At 33.2% G+C, this 21,411-nt stretch overlaps 2 protein-coding genes across 6 annotated transcripts; one reads left to right on the forward strand and one right to left on the reverse strand.

Moving 5' to 3' along the window:
- Nucleotides 1-5,354: 5,354 nt before the first annotated feature.
- LOC129305921 (rhomboid-like protein 20) lies at nt 5,355-9,748 on the forward strand. Of its 3 annotated transcripts, none has more exons than XM_054946129.1 (8): nt 5,355-5,514; nt 5,665-5,750; nt 6,295-6,435; nt 6,899-6,965; nt 7,653-7,804; nt 7,905-8,006; nt 8,698-8,823; nt 9,307-9,748. In XM_054946129.1, the coding sequence occupies exons 1-8, from the start codon at nt 5,370-5,372 to the stop codon at nt 9,484-9,486; spliced, it is 999 nt and encodes a 332-aa protein (XP_054802104.1). In that variant the 5' UTR covers nt 5,355-5,369; the 3' UTR covers nt 9,487-9,748. The 3 variants fall into 3 exon arrangements, with proteins under 3 accessions (XP_054802104.1, XP_054802105.1, XP_054802106.1); XM_054946130.1 differs by having other exon boundaries at nt 9,319-9,748; XM_054946131.1 differs by having other exon boundaries at nt 5,390-5,514; nt 5,615-5,750.
- Nucleotides 9,749-10,136: 388 nt separating this feature from the next.
- LOC129305920 (uncharacterized) lies at nt 10,137-13,625 on the reverse strand. 3 transcript variants are annotated; one of them, XM_054946127.1, is made up of 6 exons: nt 13,168-13,616; nt 12,698-12,790; nt 12,321-12,554; nt 11,755-11,857; nt 10,854-11,083; nt 10,137-10,616 (listed from the first exon to the last, which is right to left on the reverse strand). In XM_054946127.1, the coding sequence occupies exons 1-6, from the start codon at nt 13,491-13,493 to the stop codon at nt 10,394-10,396; spliced, it is 1,209 nt and encodes a 402-aa protein (XP_054802102.1). In that variant the 5' UTR covers nt 13,494-13,616; the 3' UTR covers nt 10,137-10,393. The 3 variants fall into 3 exon arrangements, 2 of the variants coding, with proteins under 2 accessions (XP_054802102.1, XP_054802103.1); XM_054946128.1 differs by lacking the exon at nt 10,137-10,616 and adding an exon at nt 10,623-10,755 and having other exon boundaries at nt 13,168-13,625; XR_008592062.1 differs by lacking the exon at nt 10,137-10,616 and adding an exon at nt 11,196-11,313 and having other exon boundaries at nt 10,962-11,083; nt 13,168-13,624.
- Nucleotides 13,626-21,411: the final 7,786 nt, after the last annotated feature.

The raw sequence follows: 21,411 nt of genomic DNA on the forward strand, positions 1-21,411 counted from the left end.
ATAATTGGAAGTCCACCTTTCTAAAATCTTACCTCTATCTGCCCACTTGGTCATCATTTTTATCCTAATACCCTCAAACATCTTAATTATAGGTAGGTACCTAAACTCCTTAATCCAAGAATCCAAGCTCTCACAAGCATTATTATCAATTACCCAAGTCCTACTCCTAGTTGTGAAATAGGCTCTTCCTTAGGATTGTGGAGGATATGATACCAAAGCCTTTCCTACTGCCCTGCTTAGTACTCCAATAGCCTCTAGGTTATCCTTAAATATCTCTTCAAATGTACTCCAACCACAAGTGAAGAACTTTTTCTTCAACTGCTCTCCCTTCTATCATTTGCTCTAATTAGCGTATATATGTCTTGCACATAATTTGTGCTCTGCCATAGGCAATACCTCCTTCATAACCAAGTGGAGTCCCTATAAATAAAAGTATCAACAAGTCAATACAGTATAAATTATATTAGGTTAAAAAAATACGTTGTTACCTTCTGCATATTAGACATCAAGGTGATAGATGAGCTATTGTCTAATTGAAGGGAGATCCAAAGCCACTGTGGAAACCATCTCCAATTGTGGGAATTCTCCTTCTAGGTCAGACTGAAAGCAATGGAGTAAAGGGAATCATCAGCATCTAAATCACAAATAGTCAGCAAAATGCCTCTTGCTTTCCCCTTCAAAAAAGTGCCATATAAACCAATAAAAGGCCTACACCCTTCTCTTTAACCAACTTGCCAAATTTCATGTGAGGTAAGCTCTTGTAACCTAGTTTAAACATAAAAAGCTATTTAAAACATAATAGGTCTAGATCTATACCTTTGATGTATTGAAGCATACATACATATGGTTAAAGACCTTTCTTTCTTAATCTATAGCTTCTTTGCTCAGCTCCAAGCTTATATCAGATCTAAGATTTGAATCCCTCAATTCATAATAATATGCCTCAAGCTTCGAGAATTCATCCTTATAGCTCCCTTCCAATTCTTGCATTATCCTCCTTTTAGCCCTTTTACACTTCTACAGGCTTACACTGAACTTGAACTCATGCTCCAGATCTTTCATGTCAAAAATCTTGTATTGTGAGCTTTCTTAAACTTTATCTTTGAAGTGTTCTGTGGTTCAACTAAGGCTCTAAGGTTTTTAAAGACCCTTCCGCATCTGTGTTCTATAAAGAGGGTCTTAATCTTCACCCCAAGTGAATCTTGATCCATAGAAGTAAACAGTAAGAATGGACATCCCTCCATACATTTAGCCCTAACCCTTATTGGCTCACTCTTGGTATAGGTCACATTCACACCCTTAGTTATGGCATACTTGCTTATGGCTTACTCTAACTCTTCTCTATTGTTATAGGTCATGCCCAACATAAAGAAGGCCCGTCTTCATCCTAAGGCCTCTAACTTCAACTTTAGGCCCATCTATATTGCTTGGCCCCATCTCATCTCCTACTTCCTCCTCTTTACTATCACTGTCTTCACTATAGCTATATCCATTTAATCTTAAATGCCTAGAGTTTTTACTATCCTCACTACCTTTACTAGTGTTATCTTCACTTGTTGACTCACTTTCGAGTGCCTCCTCTTCACCTCCACTATCCTCATTAGTCACATGATTCTATCTAACACTTCTCTTCGAATTCTCTATGTCAGCAAGTGAATACTTTACATTTCTATTCATCTTCTCTAATTGTTTCTCATGCTTCTTTTGCCAATTCAAGTAAGCTTCAACCACTTCATCATCAAATGTATCCTTTCTAGAAAATTGAGAAGCATCAATTTCCTCAATCTTATCTCCCCTTCTTTCGGCTCCCTTTTTTTCATTGTGCCCCTCAGAATCTGAGCTACTAAATTCTCTCTTAAACTCATGGTCCTCGTCAGAGACTTGCTCGACACTCCCATTAGTTCGTAATCCCTTTCCTTGACTTGAATCACCTAACTTTACATCTTTTTCTAATTCCAAGTCCTCAACCATTTTCACTGCATCATCTACTAATAAAATTCCTCTACACTCAACTTTTGTAGACTTTCGTTATTGCCACCGTCACTAGTGACAGCATTGATGCCACTGTCAGATACCTTATCATGGCTAGGACCTATCTTTTTAATAACAACTACTGACACAAACTCAAGGGCTTATGTGAGAAATCACTGTGTGAAATTTATAGATTCCTTACCTCAATTCTAATACAATTCTCTACATACTGATTAGATTTTACATATATCGTCCTCGCCTCCTCGCTCACGCAGATTTTCTCTTCTTTCTTTAATTTTACTCTACGCTCGAGCAAGAGAAAGAGAAACTACAAACTAAAGGCTTAGGATTTTTTTACCCCTTTCAATCAGCTCCTCCATGTAGTTCACATGTCATTCTCAACTTTTCCATATGTACATGGCTAGTCAACCAAATGCATACACAAAAGCATGAAGACAAAGTTGTTAGAGAGACTAAACGTCAGGGTAATGGAGCACAAATTTTAGGTAGTTGAGAGATATAAATGACCCAATATCAAGTCCAGAGGCATTTATGACCCTTTGTGTATACTTTAAGAATATTTTTTACCCTTAACCCTTCATTATTAATGCTCAAAACTCAATTTTGTTTTGCACAAAGAATCTGCTTTTAGATTTTATGTGTATCTGTGGCATACTTAAATAATAAATTATATTCTTCCATTTTCAGAATGGTCATGCTGGGTTCATGCTCTCATGATGCCCAACTATGCTATGATTCTCATACTGACACCTTTCAAGCAAGGTATGTGTAAATGCTGACTCTTCAAAAATGGGGCTCTTACCATACGAGTGGTTAGGTGATTATCAATGGATACAGAAAAATATAGTTAGACCATGTTAAACCTTTCTATCAGGAAGTGTTACCAAAACTTGAAACCAACCCTTGATATGATCTTTTGTTGTCATGATCATATTTCTTGTGGTCTCTTAGCTTATTGTATGAATGTCTCAGGTGCTGAAAATGGAGATGTTTTCTACAGGTATATACCTTATGAGTAATAATCAATCGAGGAAAACATACACTGGAACAGGCTAAGAACGCCGCCCATTGACATTTCTTCTCTTGCTCTTCATACCTTGCACTGTTTGAATGACTTAAGACCAGGAGATCACATTGAGATTTAATAGAGAAGAAACAAAGATTATCCTTATGGTATGTTCAATATAATGTTGTCAAGTTTTTCTAAATTGTTTTCAACACCTTAGACTAACTTGTCAAGCATCTGCCATCAATGAATTTATGATACTTATACCAATTGGAAGGAATATAACTTCTGTCCATATTTATATATTTGCACGAGTGTTGGGTCTATTATCTGTATGGAGGAATAACTCATTAGTTAAGAATGTACAATTGTAGGTTAGTAGTATGGTGTTATTGGTCACTTAGAATCATGCCAAGGACATAAGAATCATTGCCGCTATCATTATAGTGGTAAGAGAATTAATCTAGATGTCTCGTTTTATTATGATGGTTTAGCAATTAGTAACAGAGAAAGATTACTCGATGGTCTCAATTCTTTTCCTTTATGAAGTTCAAACGATATAGTACCCTATAATTTGGTGTTGTAAAATATGAAAGTTTTATGATAGCAACATGTAGTAGTAGTAAGAAAGGTGGAGAAAAGTGGTTGACAAAAAGCAGGGTTAGTGACAAACATGGTGGTTTTAAAGTTCAGGCAGTATGCGCTAGGTTACAGATGGAGACAAGCAGTGAGAAATAGGAAGCACCATAGAGAGCAAAAGGATAAGGTGGATGGATATTACTGTGGTATCAAGAAACTGTAAAATGATGAGGAGATCAGGAGGTGGATGACGCTCTGGCCAACTAAACTTGTGGAATAAAAATAATAATACCATCAATCATATATGTATATATTCATTGCTTGAATCAAACCCTTGCATGAGTAAAATGCACTCACGACAAGATTTGTAGCGTCACGAATGCTGGGATCAGCTGGATGTTATTCATGTGGTTGTTTCTGCATGTCTTTTCTCCTACCATAATGCCTATCTTATTCAACAAGAAACATTTTATGTATATAATTCTTAATAAATCATATTTAAGTTACATGTATTTTTAAGAGATTACGCATGACTAATTACTAAATTGATTAGTTTTTTTAAATATTTAAAATAATTAATTATCTATTAACATATATTTGAATTTTATTGATTTTTCTTTTAGCACAAATTTCTTTTTTTATATTTATTTTTAGCCAAAAAAATAAAACATTTAATAATGTATTATTAAAGTAAATCATAAAAATTGTTCACACATTAAATTTTAATAAATGATCTAATATGAATAACCCACGCAACTTATTTTGGTGAAAATTTGGAAAATTCCTTTAAAAACATTGTGCATAAATGATCAATGATTCTAAATTCCATTAAATAAGGTATCTTCATAAATTGTAAATAGGGTTATTCAATTGAGACAATACTTAAATTCAATTTAATATTACATGATATCAGATTAGATTAAAAATATCAATAGTGCTGCTGAAAAAATTATTACCATATTAGGTCAAAATGAATTACTTCTAATTCTATTCATAAATTACTTCCAACATTTTTCATCCAAACCAATAAAAACCTTAAATCTTATTAATTCTTTAAAATTTAATAAGTTTCTATCTTTGAAAATAACAAGGATTATTTTTAATATTTTTTTAACATTTAATAAGAACATAAATGTAAATATGAACATATAAAATAAAATTTTTTTCATAAATATAATTAAAATTAATCTTTTTTTTCCTATAAATAAGATCAGAGAAGTATACACTAATATGATTCTAAATTTTTTAAAACTATTTTTTCAAGTTTAATTTGCTTCTTTTTCTTATCATCTCATCAGCTAATGACATTAATTAAATCCAACTAATGTAGATTGAGTTGGGAAGATACAGTGGGTTGGAGCAAAGCTTAATTTACTATTGAATAAAGAAAGGACTTCAAGTGTTGAATAAGTGTCCTTTTAAAATGGCTTGAAATCAAATAAAAAAAATACTACTTTTGGTCTTGAAATTTTGTTCAGTTTTGGAATAGGCCCTTATATTTTTGTTTAATATTTTAGATCTCACATTTTTTTCTATCAATATTGTTGGTCACTATATTTTTAGTAAGGATATTGATGTGGTCCAAACGACATTAATAATACCAACATATCAATTAATACAATTAATTTTGTGTTTATGTGTCAATATAGAGAAAAAAAAATATAAAGATTAAAGATGTAATTGGAGAAAAGTACATGAAATATTAAAAAACAACAGGAAGTCATGCACTCCAAATTTTAATCCGAAATTATTTTATGTTATGTACAAGTCAATTGAATAATAGATATAGAATATGCAATTTTCTCAACTGCGAAAAAATCAGGAAAAGTTGCGGGAAGAAAACCGAGACTCTGAGCCAGAGACGAAGGCAAATTACAGAGACAAGGTTGTTACTTTCTGCTTCGCCGTGAAGATGAACGGCGGCCCGTCTGGTTTTGGTGTGTACTCTCTCTCTCTCTCTCTCTCTCTCTCCCCCCCCCCTCCCCAATCTTCTGGTTGTTATAGTCACGCCCTTTTAATGGGATTTTTGCGATGAAGGTTTTCACTTCTGATTCGTTGTTACATGCTCATCGTCTTGACTGTCGCAGCTAACGCTCCCGTTACAAGGACTGTCATCATCTTCTCGGCTATCTTCTCAATCTTCTTCGGGATCCAAGGCCGTTTGAATAGTCTGGTAATGTCTTATCAGGCGCCCTTGCTCGTTCGCTTGTTGTATCTTATTTTTGGTAATTAGGTCAACGGCGGAGGATAATAGAACTGGGTTTTGCAATGTTTTTTTTCAATGGTTGCATCACTTATTCCGATTTTATAGATTGAGCTTGATCCTTAATATTATTTAATTTAATTACTCTCTAAATGTGATGTTTTATCATAATTTTAATTTAATTTCTTTCCAACTGGGTCAGTGTCGATTCTCACAACCTTTATCAGGTGTTAGATCACTTGGCATTTGTCAATTTTCATTGTACAATGCAAGACAGTTGATCCCTCTGACATTTTTATTTCCATGGTATAATACTGAACTTCAGATTTCTTCACAAGTCTTTATTAGCTTGTTCTAAAGGTTCATGCCATCAAATATTAATAAACAGGGCCAGAGGAAAAACAAAATAAGACTTTGCTAACTTTATAAACGCTTAATAATCCATCATTTGTAACACCATCTCGAAACATGAAAGCTTCCACTTATTTTGCTAACTTTATTGGCTTCATGGCAGGATGTTTTTGGAAAGCTTCGTTTTTGGAAATTGGTTCTGTCCATCTTTGCCTTTTCATCAACACCAGAATTGATTTGTGGGCTGTATCTGTTGTACTATTTTAGGGTCTTCGAGAGGCAGATAGGTTCCAATAAATACTCAGTAAGTAACTTTTATGCTTCTATTGAGTTTGGAAGCAATTTCCAGGGATATATTCAGAACAAGATGTACCCAATTATTATAAGTTGGAAACTAGATTAATGCGTGTCTTGTCATGGTTGATTCACATTATCTTCTAACAAAATTGCGGGGTAGGTATTATGTTGGTGCTGTCATAGCTGATATTTCCTCTTAAAAATAGCCACTAGCTCATCATCAAGAATCATATGTTGTCCGATGCATTATCAATGCCATCATCTCCATAATAATAGTGCTTTAATCTGTAGTTAACTAACAGGACAACTTGAGGTCTGTCTTTTCAAACACCATTTTTTCTCTTCCATTATTGCCAATGTAGACATTTGAGCGTTAGTTCTCAGCCTTATGTTATTTATCCAAGTGGAAATATATTTTGCCCTAACTCTACCCTGTATGTGGCTTAGAATTATCTTCACTGTTTATGCAGGTCTTTGTCGTGTTTTCCATGCTAGTTTCACTACTGTTTGAGGTCCTTGCTTTAAAGCTCATGAACGGTGCAAATATAAGGCCCTCATGCCCTTCCTTCGTAACTAGTTTTTTTTATAATATTTTTTCTTGACTGATGGTACTTTTTACTTGATTTCATTTCTGCATGCACCTCTTTCATGTGCTCAGTTTTCTTTGTTTAATGTTATTGTCCCCTTCTTTTCACCTTTTTAACTTGGAGTAAATTTTCAAATATCTTTATGACTAAGATGGTATGTGGTTATACTATATTGAGGAGCCTCAATGCTTACATAAGAAGTGTAATCCGGATTTTGCTTTTTATGTGACCTGACTTTGAGCTCAAGTTAGTTGTCATTGGAGCCTTGAGCACCAAGTGCTTCACTTAATGACATTTAAATATTTTAACTAAATTGTCTGACATGGTGTTTCGTTAGTAAAAATATAAAAATGTGATTGCAAATAATGTACAATTGGAAATTTACCTACTCAGGATTAACTGATCCCATTTTCATGCTAGTGAAATATGATTTTGCCACTTAAGGATCCCAAAACAGTGATGCGAAGCTTATTTATAGTCAACCTTATCTTAGCTATCATTTACTTATAATTCAGCAACAGCTTGTTTCTTATCTTATCATGATGCGCTGGATGGGCTTTTAAACTAGTAATCCCTGTCACTTTGTGGTCTTGTATTAAGAGATATTTACATATAAAGCATTGATGAGCTTTTGCAGGTCGTTTTGTGGAACAAGTCTCCTCTGGACCTTATGGTCTTATATTTGCTTCATTTGTGCCCTTTTTCCTTGATATTCCAGTCTCAACACGACTCCGTGTACTTGGTTTTCCATTTTCTGATAAGTCATTCACATATCTAGCTGGTATTCAGGTAAATTATAACTGGATTATGTATTCTTATGTATAATTTTGTTTAAGCATAATATTTATGATTTAAAGCACTCGACGTTTATAGCTATTTATTCTTGCAGCTTCTTTTATCATCATTCAAAGGGTCAATCTTACCTGGGTTGTGTGGCATCCTTGCTGGTTACTTGTACCGTTTGAATGTCTTTTATATTCGTAAAGCCAAGGTAATTTTAATCAGAAGTCTGGAGATTTTTTATTGTTATATTCTAAGGTAAGCATGTTCAGTCATGTTTCTTGTTCACTGTATGTTATTGTGTCCGCTAGGAGGAATCCTACCACTAGCTTTGCATGAAAGTGTGGAATTAATCACTCATGAATCATAATTTGCAGTTTTGCATCTCCATCTTGGTAGTTGTGTGATTTACGGACCTGGAGCCACCCTTTTTGGTGGAAAAGGATGCTAGGTCCTTGCAGCTAACTGAGGTCTATGTTCTTGTTAGATATGTGTGCTGATAACTTTAGGATTGTGTCTAATAATCAATGTTGACCGTTTGAAGCACTATAAAATACCTTCCTTTTCAAGGAAGAAGATGTTTGTACTCATGCATGCTGGTCAAATATCGCGTGTCTTGTAATCTTCATGGTATTATCTTTGTTCAATCTGTGGTTAGCAGTGTAACTACTATTTTTTAGAAGAAGGGTTTAGTGGAACTTTAATATATAGGTGATTGCATTCTTCCTTTTCATTTTACTCTATCGGACTATCCTCCCTCTAACATGAACATGTTGCTTTTAACTTTCTCGGATAGAGCTTATTTAAAGACTACAGTTTTGATTATTTTACTGCAGTTATTTGACTTTTGGGGATTTCTTGTCGTGACAAGATTGTGCTTATGCTACTGTGCTTTTTTTCAGTTCCCACGGTTCATTGCGTCACTCTTTTCACGGTTTTTTTCACCATCTATGGGGAGTTCTCGTGCTCCATCAACAAGGAATGCTGTAGGAAATAGACCGTTCTATTCAGCAGTTCGCCAAGCAGAGGCAAGCTTTGACTTTTATTTTTGAATTTTACATGTCTTAATTGCCTGGGTTCCATAATTTAGGTCTGCACTTACAATTTCATAAACCCACGGCTTCTGCTATCTACACAATGTTACGAGCCTCACATCAAGGAGCCTCATAAGTAATGTAAGGTTTATAAGTTTAAAGAAATCTCCCACTCAACAAGCTAGTCTTTTGGGATAAGCTCTTTCTTTGAACTTGCTCTCATAACACAGCTAACAATTGACACCATCTAAGCATGATGCTGTTAATATTCATTTTTCTTAGAATGCAGTTATTATTCACAGGCATGAGTTAACAGCATCGGTTTAATTCTCTCAAACCACCTTGTTGGCATTTTATTCCCCATAAATATATCATATATGGACTTTCTTAATAGCTAACATCATAAATGACCCTTTGTGTTTACTTTGACAATTGTTAACGTCATTATTTTGGTTGACTCAAATCTTAAGAACACAGTGTTGGTTACAGAGAAACTACCCTGCTTCAATGCAATCAGTGGCGGAACCGTCAGAGGACTCAATAGCTACGCTTGTTTCCATGGGATTTGATAGGAACTCAGCCAGACAAGCATTAGTGCATGCCAGAAACGATGTCAATGTGGCCACAAATATTCTCCTGGAAGCTCAGTCTCACTGATTCCTTTCACAACTGAAATCCCATTCTTCAAGCATTGCCATTTTACTGATTCTGACATGAGGATGTCTATCATTGTGGGGAACTCCAGATGCTCTTGATAAGGGGCCCTCCTAAACTCATATTTTTTTCCCCATCTTAACTCTAAGCCTTGTAATTATCGTTTACTGACAGTGTAGTGAGAATTAGGAGTCTGTACAAAAATTACTTATACCGTAGATCAACACTCATTCTTGGTCAATTCCATTCGCATGCTATTGTTGTAGGCTGCTGCTGTCCTAGTTATTACCTCCCCAATGCACCTCTAACAATGAGCGTTTAAACTTCTAAGATAGGTGCCGATTGACATTTTAAAACTTGCTGCATAATTTGATTTAAAATTTGCAAAGCTGGCTATGGAGGCAATTCTAAGTCGCACTAAACTCCCATTTTGCATGGTATAGTAATGGTTTTGAAGAAAGCTGATTCTCAGCTATACTACAATCGCAAGCATTCCGCACTATTTTCAACAAGAAGGCAAGTTTATCGTGCCCAATTAGGAGTTTAGAACAGTAGTGGTTTTATTTACTGGCATCACGTAAAAGTACACGCATGTCATTTGCCCATATGTAGGTGCATGATGCATAATCTTTCTTAAACGCTCACAAAAAATAAAAATAAAAATTAGCGATATAATTAATGAATCAGAAATGCTATGTGATTATACTAACTCGTGTCCCTCCTGGACTACTGGTTGCTTTAATATGTACTTGGACGACCTTAATAGGATTAGTTCGCTCTTGTAGATTTAGGCCTCCCTGCATTTTGGGCTGAAGTTTGTTCTTGAGTATTCCGAGCAAGGGAATATTTGAGAGTTACATTGTTAGCCAAGGGAATCCACGAAATTTCTACATAGAAATAGGTGCGGTCGTCAGCATGTGCCTTGATCCGCTGTGTAGATGGGTTCCTGCCAATTTTTATTGTTTTTCTTGGGATCATCAGTAAGGCTGAGGGTTGTCTCATCCTCCTTGAATGTTTTAATGAACGTTTTGGCCCCCATCATTACAAGCCTCTCGATCATGAATAATTGGTAATTGTTCTCGACCACTGCATCAAGGATCTTGCTATAGTTTGATGAATATGCCAATTTATACCTGCGAACACGTATCACCATTCACGTATTAGCTTAAATTTTCCCTCAAAAAATAAAGCGCACGGAAGGCATTGTTCCCTGAATTCTGTATAGCAGACGGGTTGCGACTTGGGCTCATCATCAAGTGATCAAACTCTTGCCTGGAATAGCAGATAAATAGAATGGCTATATGGAGTTCGCAGATTACCATTGCGATGCATCTTAAAAATCACAAACAGATGCACATAAGAAGGATTACCTGGCAGAGAGTGGTGAAAAGAATCCTGGAGTCCTTTCATTCGAAGCGACAAACAAGGTTCTTCCCGGAGGGACCCACTTCGCAATTCTGCAGAGAATAAACTCAGGTCGTGTGTCCCTATCAAGGTGAGGATGCAAGGTCCTTGTAACACCAAATCTGTCCTTCCTGGTCTTCATTTTATCACCACGACGAACATGCATGGCATCGTAATCACCAAGGAGTGCTTTGATCTGTGGACAAGAGTATTGTTGTAATTAAATAGCTTATAGATATCTCTGAAATGTAAGGTCAGCCATAATGTACTCAGCATATGAAAATCAGAAGCAAAAGGCACGGTTATACTTTCCGACTTTGGGTTATCTGCAAGCCATCTTTGCTTTTAGAATGGAGAAACTGCCTTTCAAGTAATCACTCCTAAAGGATTCAAGTCCTTTCATTCAGTTCTCGTTAACACTGTTAACTGAGGTAATTTAGTTAGAAGGACTCAGTTGAACAGACTGCATATGGCTATTTTGAAACTAACAAAATGCATGATACCAGAATAGTTGATGAGTAGGCATGCATGACCATGATTATTTACTGACTATATAAGTTATTCCCCGCCCCCTCAAAAGCCCTCAAAAAGAAGTTTCATAGATATAAGTCGAAAAAAATGTTATTCTAAACATACACCACAAGTGCTTGGTCTCATGTCTTCCTTTGAAATAACTTGGCCCCAGGTTCTTGATAACATCTTCTAGCCCAATATTAACGGGGAAAAGGTTATTTACATTCTAAAAACCATATGCTCACCAAATTATCTTAAATTATAAATAAAACACAAATCAACTATTCACTTTAACCTGAATGTGAAAATTATTGACTTCAAACAAAACTTCAAAGAGAATGTGCATCAAGGTACCTTCTCTGCTGCATCTCTTAGTTTCTCTGCTGCCATTGATGGCAGAAATGAATATGGCAACATTATAGCACTCCGGTTGTTTCGATCCTTGCATTCCATAAACCTGGAAGATCATCAACACTATCACCTGAGCAAAAAGCTAAAAATTTCAAAACTATATTTCTACTTGCAGGAGATAATAGTGATACTCAAGACATAACCTATTTTAGGGGATAGTCCTATATATCAAAGCATGAAGCCATGCAAGTATATCCTTGGTCTAATGAGCAATTTCAAGGCAAGATGTACAGCTCGACTTGGTTATGATACTAACTTCAAATTCAACCACATAGAGCACCTTTAACATTTCCTACTTCTTCTAAACAAAATTATCCCTGCCAATAACTCTCAAGATTCTAGAGGCTCCATCTTAAGTCCTTTTAAAAACTATGGTTCAATATAAATGGAGTGTGGCCTGAAGCCCAAGACAGATGAAGGATAGAAATGTTGTAGAAAGTTTAGCCCAAGACACATCAAAGCCAGAAAAGGAAACGGAGAAAAACAGAGGGATGAGATAGATGATCTACCAAGAAAGTGGGCTAGCAGTTCTGTTTATGAACAAGAGATTAGAGTAGCGATTGTTGTATCTAAGATCAGCACGGCTAACACCTTCCACATGGGCAACTCCTCTGGCTCCCAACCTCATGCCTGTAGATAAAACCTCAAACCATTCTTCTGAATTGTCCAGAATTACAGGGATGGTATCTGATATGAGGTCTATATCATACAACGAGTCCATGGCACAAGAATTTGCTTCCCACCTTTCATAGAAGACATAGTCAAATCAGAAATCACTCCGCTGTCATAAATTAAAAAAATGCACAATATTGGTACAAATGAAATCTCTTTGACAGGGAATTACCCAAAAAAACAAAAACTAAAGGGAAGCCTTAAAGCAACTCACATTTCCTCTGAACTAGCCTCACTAAACTGATGAAGGATCCCCTTCTTATTATGTAAGGGGTTAATGCACATTCTTGATGGCATGACGAAAATTCTGCAGCAAGCAAGAGGGATCAAATACATGAGCAGGCAATGCAGAAGTACTCGGTAAATACGACGCCTACGAACTCCAAAAATTAGGAGGCACAGAGTTTCCATTTATAAGCAATCAACGTGCATAGGTATCTCTCCCGGCGCGCACTCCGAGCGAAATGGTCGGTGCTTACAGTCAGTGTCTCCGTCATTTCAACAGACAGAGATTGACTGATTTAGCCGGATTAAGCTAGATAGTTGCACCAAAACCAAACAGTTAAAGGAAAGGATCGGAGATGCTAATGGGAAATAAAGAAAGGTTAACCTTTCATTTTCATTATTTTCTTAGTACCGTTCAAGTACATTCTCCGAAAAAGGCAAGAAGAAGTGAGTGGGTACCTCCGAAGATAGAGGGCCTCTTCAAGGGCACATCTGAGGCTGGATTCCTGGTGGCCCAAACCCTCGCAAGAATCGCAGTGCTTTCCAGGGCAGTCTATCCTTCGGCCCCAGTACAAGTACTTGTCATGGCCAGTCCAACGGTGCCTCCGTTTGAGCATAATTGGGAGGGAATTGGAGGCGGGGGAGGAAGAACCATTAGTGGAGAGCAGAGAGGAAAAGAGCGAGATGAAGCTAATGGCAGAGATCGCCAAGGCGAGAAGGAGAATCAAAGATCTGGGCGTTACTGGTTTAGGCTTGTGGGTTCGCTCACTTCTTTGGTAAGCCATTGAAGTTACTGAACGAGTGACTCTCCAGGAGGGAGCTCTGGAATGCTGCACCAGTCAGGCCAACAAAAAAAAAAAGGATACTGCACCAGCGGCTGTAAGCTTGTAGATAATTTCATGACAATGCCTGACATGGCATTAAAGTTGGCCACGGACCTACACTCCCACGGTTGTTGAGTTGGATTTTTTCTTCAAAGAGGACACTTCAACAATTCAGGTTTGCAGTGGAGGACCAGTAAAAGATGTTTTTGAAAAAAAATAAAATTTTTTAATAATACGTTTTATTATTTCTCTGTTTAAATAGATTTTTTATTAATGAAAAGGATTTTAAAATCTTATAAAAAAATAATACTATAAATTCTATCTAATAAATTTCATTAATGTGATTTTTATTAAAAAGATCGTCAATTGTGTGCTACTCAATTATGGAAGATAGATGTTTGAACAGCCTTTGACAAGAAGACCGACCGCATAAGTAAAAAGTAAGACAGGGCTAGGCAAGAGCTTGCGTCGCCTAATAGGGTCACGACACAAGAAATGCTCCCCTTTATTTTTTAAAAATATAAAATATTTTTAATTAAATTTTATTTATCAATAAAATAATTATTTATTTTTAAATTAATTTTATCTTTTTTATTTATTCTCATTAAACACTTATGATAAATATAAATTCATTATTAATATGGTCACTTTTTAAAAAAAAGATAATGATTACATTTCAAAAGATTAAAAATACTTTACATTTTTTAACATCTAACTCTTCAAAAAAGTCTTACATTTTTTAACAGAGAAAGTATCAAATAAGATATTTAATATGAAATTATAAAAAAAATCATGGTTATATTTTAATTTATAAAATATTTTTTAAAAAAATTATATACATTAATAAATTTTTTAAATATATTTTACAATTTTATTTTTTAAAATATAAATATATATTTTTAAAAATAATTTTTATTTAATATAAATTTATTTGTGAAGCATTGAACAGAGAAAAATATAATAAAGGAAGAAAGAAAGCATGGAAACAAATATAATTAATAAAATTTTATTTTTATTAAAATATTTTATATTTTAAAATATCAAATGACATCTGAATATGTTTTATAATTTGGATGAATGTTTTGAAGTTATGAATATTATGAATTGTTTTTTAGATTCCTTACATCACACAGGCCTTACTCTCATATCTAGTGTAATTGCAGCAATGTGATCATGTTATGTTTGATTTTAAAAATTATGCTTTACATAATTATCATAAGTAATCTATCTAATATATTTTTCAAGAATTTGCCCGATTTATCAGTTTTGTTGCTTGGATTGAAAACATGAAATCTCTTACCTCGCAATAATTTTGAGAGGATTTAGTAAGAATTAAAAGGTAAAATTTTAAAAAATATGTAATTAAAGTATTTAACCAAGATAAAAAAAATATGTTAATTAAATCAACAACGTCAATTATATAGGCAATTCATCTAGTGAAATAAGGTTGTTGCTATGAATAAAATATAAAAAGAGTATAAATGAGAAGGAAGAGAAGAATATAAGTAATAGAAATGAGGATGCCATTTCTTGTATTTTCTTTCATGCCTACAATATAAATGGGACACCCTATTTATAGGCATGGCCTTAAATTAAGAGTTGTACAAATGATAATAGTAAATAAAGTACAATTCACACTTTTAATAGTAGAAGTTTTATGAAAAAAAATAAAAATAAAGAGGTGAGGAAGATGGACACGCACACTTTTTTTTATTTTATTTATAACACCTGATAATGAACTTGATCACCATTAGACCTTTGTGAAAATTTTTATTTTCACACAAATATTCATTTATTTTGTAATAAATTTACATTTTAGGTGTTTGGATTACATGTCCATGAAAGTGAATATAATTCTACTCATATTGTGTTTTTTCCTTTTTCTTTTCTTTGTTTAGTCAATCATCTTTCTATCACTTTTCATGACAAATTTGTATACAAGATTGTGATATTTTTATCAAAATTATTGTGGACAACTTTATCTTTCCAATTCTATTTTTCTAATTATAACATAACTTATTGAGATATCTCTTTATTACTTTCAAGTACTTGAACCTTTTGAGGACTTTTAAAATCAACTGTCTTAATTCTTATCTAGAGTGTCTTTCTCCTCAATATGAGCATCTTAATTATATGTCCCTCTTTCACCATGTTTTTATATGTGAAACTAGTTAATCTCTTATGCTTCAGGTATTATTTATTTTCATTCATGTTGATTAGAGCATTTTTAGCTAGAATAATAAATTTAGTCATTTTTAGTTAGATCAGTGATTATATTTAGTAGGTTCTTTTGTGATATTTTAGGAATGCAATATTTGATGAACTCCTAGTTCATATTTTTATATGTGAGGATCTAAATAAGATATAGTGATAATACATTTCATTTATTTTTTTTCTCAGCTACTCATTTTCTCCCTCTCATACTAGGAAAATTTTGTCAAATGATGGTGACTAGCTAATGCAATATAAGTCTCTTAAATCCATTTGTTTCCTAATGTTTCTTTGTGTTTGGGCCTAAAACTGAAGCTCCACCCAAAACCAAGGAGGAGAGCTAAAACAAATAACATGACAAGCCCAAGAAGTATAGCTCAGTCTATTTCTAGGAGTAAGGTGTGCCACAGATACAAGCTTGGTGTAACTTTTAAGACTTGAGGCCATAAGAGGTTAGGGGTCGTTGAAAGGATATGAGGTGAACATCTAATGTGCCAAGAATCTCAAGGCCGTGCTAAGTAATCCTCAATATTTTGCAAATGAGCTCCGAATCTCATGGGAATAACAGTCTCATCAAATGCTCATAGAAGGATCAAAGGACTGCAGGAGAGGGGGATCATCATTATCAAAATCACTAATGACACTATCATTTTCAAACCAAGTCAATTTACTTTTCATATTTACTTCGTACTTTCAATTAATCTTAGAATTATTTTCCAATTCAAGTTACCACTATTAATCCAAAAAAAACTCTGTTTCGTTCTTTTTACATATTCACATCCAAGTAAACTATGATTAAGAGAGCTCGGGGACCTTTTTTGTTATTTCTGAGATTCAACATCTCTGACACTCCTGGTGATTATTGTTTTATCAAGAACAATTTATTTCTTTTAGAGACAAATAAGAAAGAGCAATTTTTTATCAAACATTTATCCTAACTTTCATGAATAACCATCTATATGTAGCTTATTGGAACAATAATAATAAGTATCGCACATTCAAAAATTCCAAAATGGCATGTACTTGGTTCCCAAGCAAAAGCCAATTTCAAAATGGGGAGGTTACATTATCTTATTGGTTTAATGTGTATTGTGCTATAGTTTGTAAAATCAAATATTCCAAATTAACAATGGAAATTTTGTTTTTCTCAAAAGCATTGATCTAGCTATTTGTGGAGAAGGCTTTAACAAATAATTTCACTACATCACATTTTAAATAGAATTTTCAACTATTCTTCAAATGAGCATGCATTGAAAGTATGAGATATTAAATTCATTAGCATTTTCAAATAAAATTGTCCGGATCACATACCTTGAAAATTGTATGCTTTTACATTATGATTTATGTATATAATCTTGTAAAATTCAAGTTGCAAAAACATATTATAGATGCTTCTATCAAATTTATTGACATTTGCAACATTCATATGCTATCTGAATAGGCCCATATATTTAAATTTGTTATATTTTCAAAAATAGATAGATCCATTTTCAATCATAATTTGTGAACATTACATATTTTCTTTGAGAACAATCAGCGCATAAAAAATCTTAAAAATATAAAATGTATTTTCTATTTATAAAGAATATTCTAGTTCTTTAATCGATATCAATGCACATCCTTAATAACTATTTGCATCATATATGATTGAGAATGATCAAACAAGTTATGCTAACAATATATATGGCGGATCAGTACGCTTCTGGTTTACTGTAATGAAAATCAACTTTAAATTTTTCATTTTTTATAAGATGTAATTGATTTATAATATTAATGCACATCTATTGAAAAAATCCATTAAATTTTGAAAGCAAGAATATGAGTGATATTTAATCGTGTGTTAACTTACACTTGTGCCCTTACAATATTCCCTTCAAGTGGGAGTTACATAAACATAATTTCTCTATTATTGCATCTTGAAAACAATGGCTTGCACATAGTAGACCAATAATCTGCCTTTTGCCAGAAAATCCAAGTGCGTATTAACTCACACAAAATTATGAGTTTTGTAACATCTAAAAAATTAACTTAAAGTTAATTTAGAGCAAATGAGTAATTTTGAAGGAATATTTAGATATAAATAATTTTAGTTAGAAGATTATTATTGAATTTAATTTAGATTAAAATTTTAAGTTATGATTTTATAGTAAATAGAAATAGTAATGATAATATTTTTAAAAAGAAGAAGAAAGAAAGAAGAAGGAAAAGGAACATAAAAGAAAATTAAAAATTGAAGAGGGGGGAGGACTTTAGGTGTTGAGGTGTAAATAAGGTAAAAAAAAAAGATAAAAGGGAGGCGGATGAATTTCATTCACGTGTGTGCATTGGAGAAGACAAAAGAAAGAGAGAAAGGCATGAATTTATGTGGGACCCACCTTTTTTATTCAAAACAACACGGTCACCCTTCTGATCTCATTTTCTCTTCCCTTTCCTCATTTCTCTTTGCGCACGACAGAGAGAACAAAAACAGAGCGAGTGCGCGTCGTCGATGGGAGCTGATTTAGAAGGTGACGCTTCATAATAAGATACTTCAAATGAGATTTTAAATATTTTAAGACTAGGTAAGTGTTCTAAACATTTTTTCTTAGTCATTTTTCTCTTTGAGTTGCAGATTCTGAGATTTTAAAAAATTTAGGGTTTGAAAGAGGGATGAATTTTTGATGAGTAAATCTGATTATTGATGTTGTTGGTAGTGTAATAAATATTTTAGAATATTATTTTGTTGATAGAATTAGAATTGAGACATTTGAGTTTATCTCTAGATCCCTATAGGTAGATTTTTGGTTAAATCTAAAAATATAAATTAATTTTTTGATATTTAGATGATTATTTGATATGAAAAATAAATTATTATGGCTATTGAATAATAATTCTAGATTTGAAATCAAGTTTGCAATTTTTGGGTATTTTTATGTGCGAATTTTTGGAATAAAAAGAAAAATTTTGATATTAGAAAATTATTTAAATGAAATTATTGTGAAGGAGACTATTGAATCATGTAGATATGTTCAAATACATGAAATTAAATTTTAGAACTCAAGAGGCTAAGACTAAGGTCTTAAAAAAATGAAATAAAATAAAATAAATACTTAGGTGTTAGAGTATGAGTAAAAATTGTGTTAATAATATTATTGACACATTGGGATATAATCAATTATAAATTAATTTTCTTTTAACACCATTCAAGCTTTGAAAAGCTTTGGAAGTGTTGTAACTTGAGGGGTAACCTTTGACCTCTCAAAGGTTGAGGTAATCGGGAAAAATTTATTTTATGCATTTGTATATTAATTAATTAATTATGTTGGTGAAACAAAAGAATATATATATATATATATATCTAAATTTTGAAATGGTTGCCTGTAATGCATGTGGCTTGGTTGAGACTCTATGACTTGTGACCAAGTTAATTGTGACTTGGTATGAGTAATGAGATTGATGGTTGATGATGATGTGTACACTCTTGGTTATAAGTTGTGGATTATGCATAGTAATGAATTGTATATGAGCGTGTTGAGTTTTATATGATGCTAATGTGGTTTTATGTGATACTATAAAAATTGATGCAAGAGACATGATTGAAATATGATGATTCTTTATGTTTGTTGAGCAAGAAAGTTGATGAGCATGTGGGATAATTGTGAATTATACATATGAATTTTTGAAATGCATTTTTTCATGAGCATGATCATATGGCGAGAGTTCGCCTTAGTGAAGGAGTTAGCGGTTATGCAAAATCCATATGGTACTTGGCTATTAACCAATAATCCTAGAGGTTATAGCTGCTACTTACCTTGTAAGGTACTGTAGCATTGTTCCTATTAAGGGACTTGACCTTACTAGCCTACCTGGAGTTTTGGGTAGAGCTAGTTTTTGGTATGACACCCCGTAGTGTGTGATTTGGGGAAAACTGTGTTCATAAGTGAGTAAAGTAACCTTGGCCCGATAGCCCCTCATGATATGATTAAGGCCTTGGGTAGTCTCACCACATGGATGATTCCTTCTGATTGTTGGCCCACGGATTTTATGTCAGAGGAAATAAGGGAGGATATAAGGAAGAAATTGATCATGCATATTACTATTATTATGCCATTTGAGTGATTGATGGCTATGTTAAGGATATGATTATAATTGTGGAAATGAGAATATGTAGTAATTATACGAATAATGTATATGTGGCCATTTGTGCAAACTTTGTATTTGACTTTATTTTTGAGATTATTCACATGAGTTAAATGGTAATGTGATTTAACATGTTATTAATGTGATTGTTTACATGGTCACCTTGATAAATTTATTAGCCACTTGCATTCGTAATTAATTATCATGCATTTGTATAACTTAGATGTACCTTGATTACTGAGTGGTTATACTCACCCCTCTCTTTTAACATATTACAGGAGCTAGCTCATCTCAGAAGAACAGAGAAAAGGAACATTAGGCTAAGTGATAGTAATCACTTCTGTAGGCCTTTCTCTTTTTATTTTGATATGTGTATTTAGTTTATGATATTGCCAACTAAGATAATATATTCTTGATCTACTTGCATTATGGGTTTTGTGTTAGGGGAAATGTATTTTGGGCCCTGGGGAATGTGATTTGATGCTTGTGCTATATTAATAGGCCAAAATATTTGTGCAAGTGGAAATAGTTATTATTTGCTTAATTTGAGAACTTGAATGTTGTTATGGTCTTCCCTTGTGTTTTTGGTGTCCAAAAGTGAGCAGTTGATATTAATTATATGTGAATAAAAAGAGAAATTCATGCATATGATGGGCTATTGATGAATAGATGATACATAGAGTATGATGATTAGATAATAGTCATTGTGATAAATGTGATTGAGACCTTGGCCCCCCGCTGTCAGTTATGGAAGGGTTTGAGTGGCCAAGTGTTATGTTACAAATATATATATATATGTATTATGGAGTAAGGCATAGAGAGAAAATAAAGGGGGGAAGCTTTTCTCCCATGTTGATGTGTTTCCTTTATCATGCTTCCGCATATGTTTAATTGAATGATATGAGTTCTTAAAATATTTTAAAGGTTTGAGATCCCTTTATATTGAATCGTTTGTGAAAATACATATTAAGAATTTATTTAGATTAATCTCTTATAAGATAATCCTTTTGGGTTAGTCCTTGATTTACTATAGTTAGTCAAATGATTAAATCCTAATTTAGGACACCCTTTACAAGTTTCAATTTGATTGAGCAATTGTATTCAAATCCTTAACCAATCGATCTCTTATATAAATTTATGGCTATATTTTTCATTACTTATTCTTGTTCCAATCACATAATGAAAGATATCCATTTTAGTTTTGCAAGAACTAATCAATTTTATAGTTTTTCAAACATATTTCAACACAAATTAATTTATAAATTATTTCATATTCAATATAATAAACTAGATATATAAATACAATTTTACACACATTGCAACAATTCTTGATATTTTCTTTAAAATTTTATCAATATTAAATCAATATCAAATATTTATAATAATTACTTTCAAAATTAAATGACAATAAATTATATACTAATAACCAGTAAACACCATATAAGTTTTCAAATATAATTTTTTAGAGTTGGACAACATGTATCGTTTTAGGTTTAAACATCAATGTAACCTTTTTGGCTTGTCATTATTTTTTCTTTTCCTCACAACA

This window comes from Prosopis cineraria, unplaced genomic scaffold (genome assembly GCF_029017545.1).
Source record: "Prosopis cineraria cultivar Desert tree isolate PC_DT_omini unplaced genomic scaffold, ASM2901754v1 PC3, whole genome shotgun sequence".
Taxonomy (NCBI): Eukaryota; Viridiplantae; Streptophyta; class Magnoliopsida; order Fabales; family Fabaceae; genus Prosopis; species Prosopis cineraria.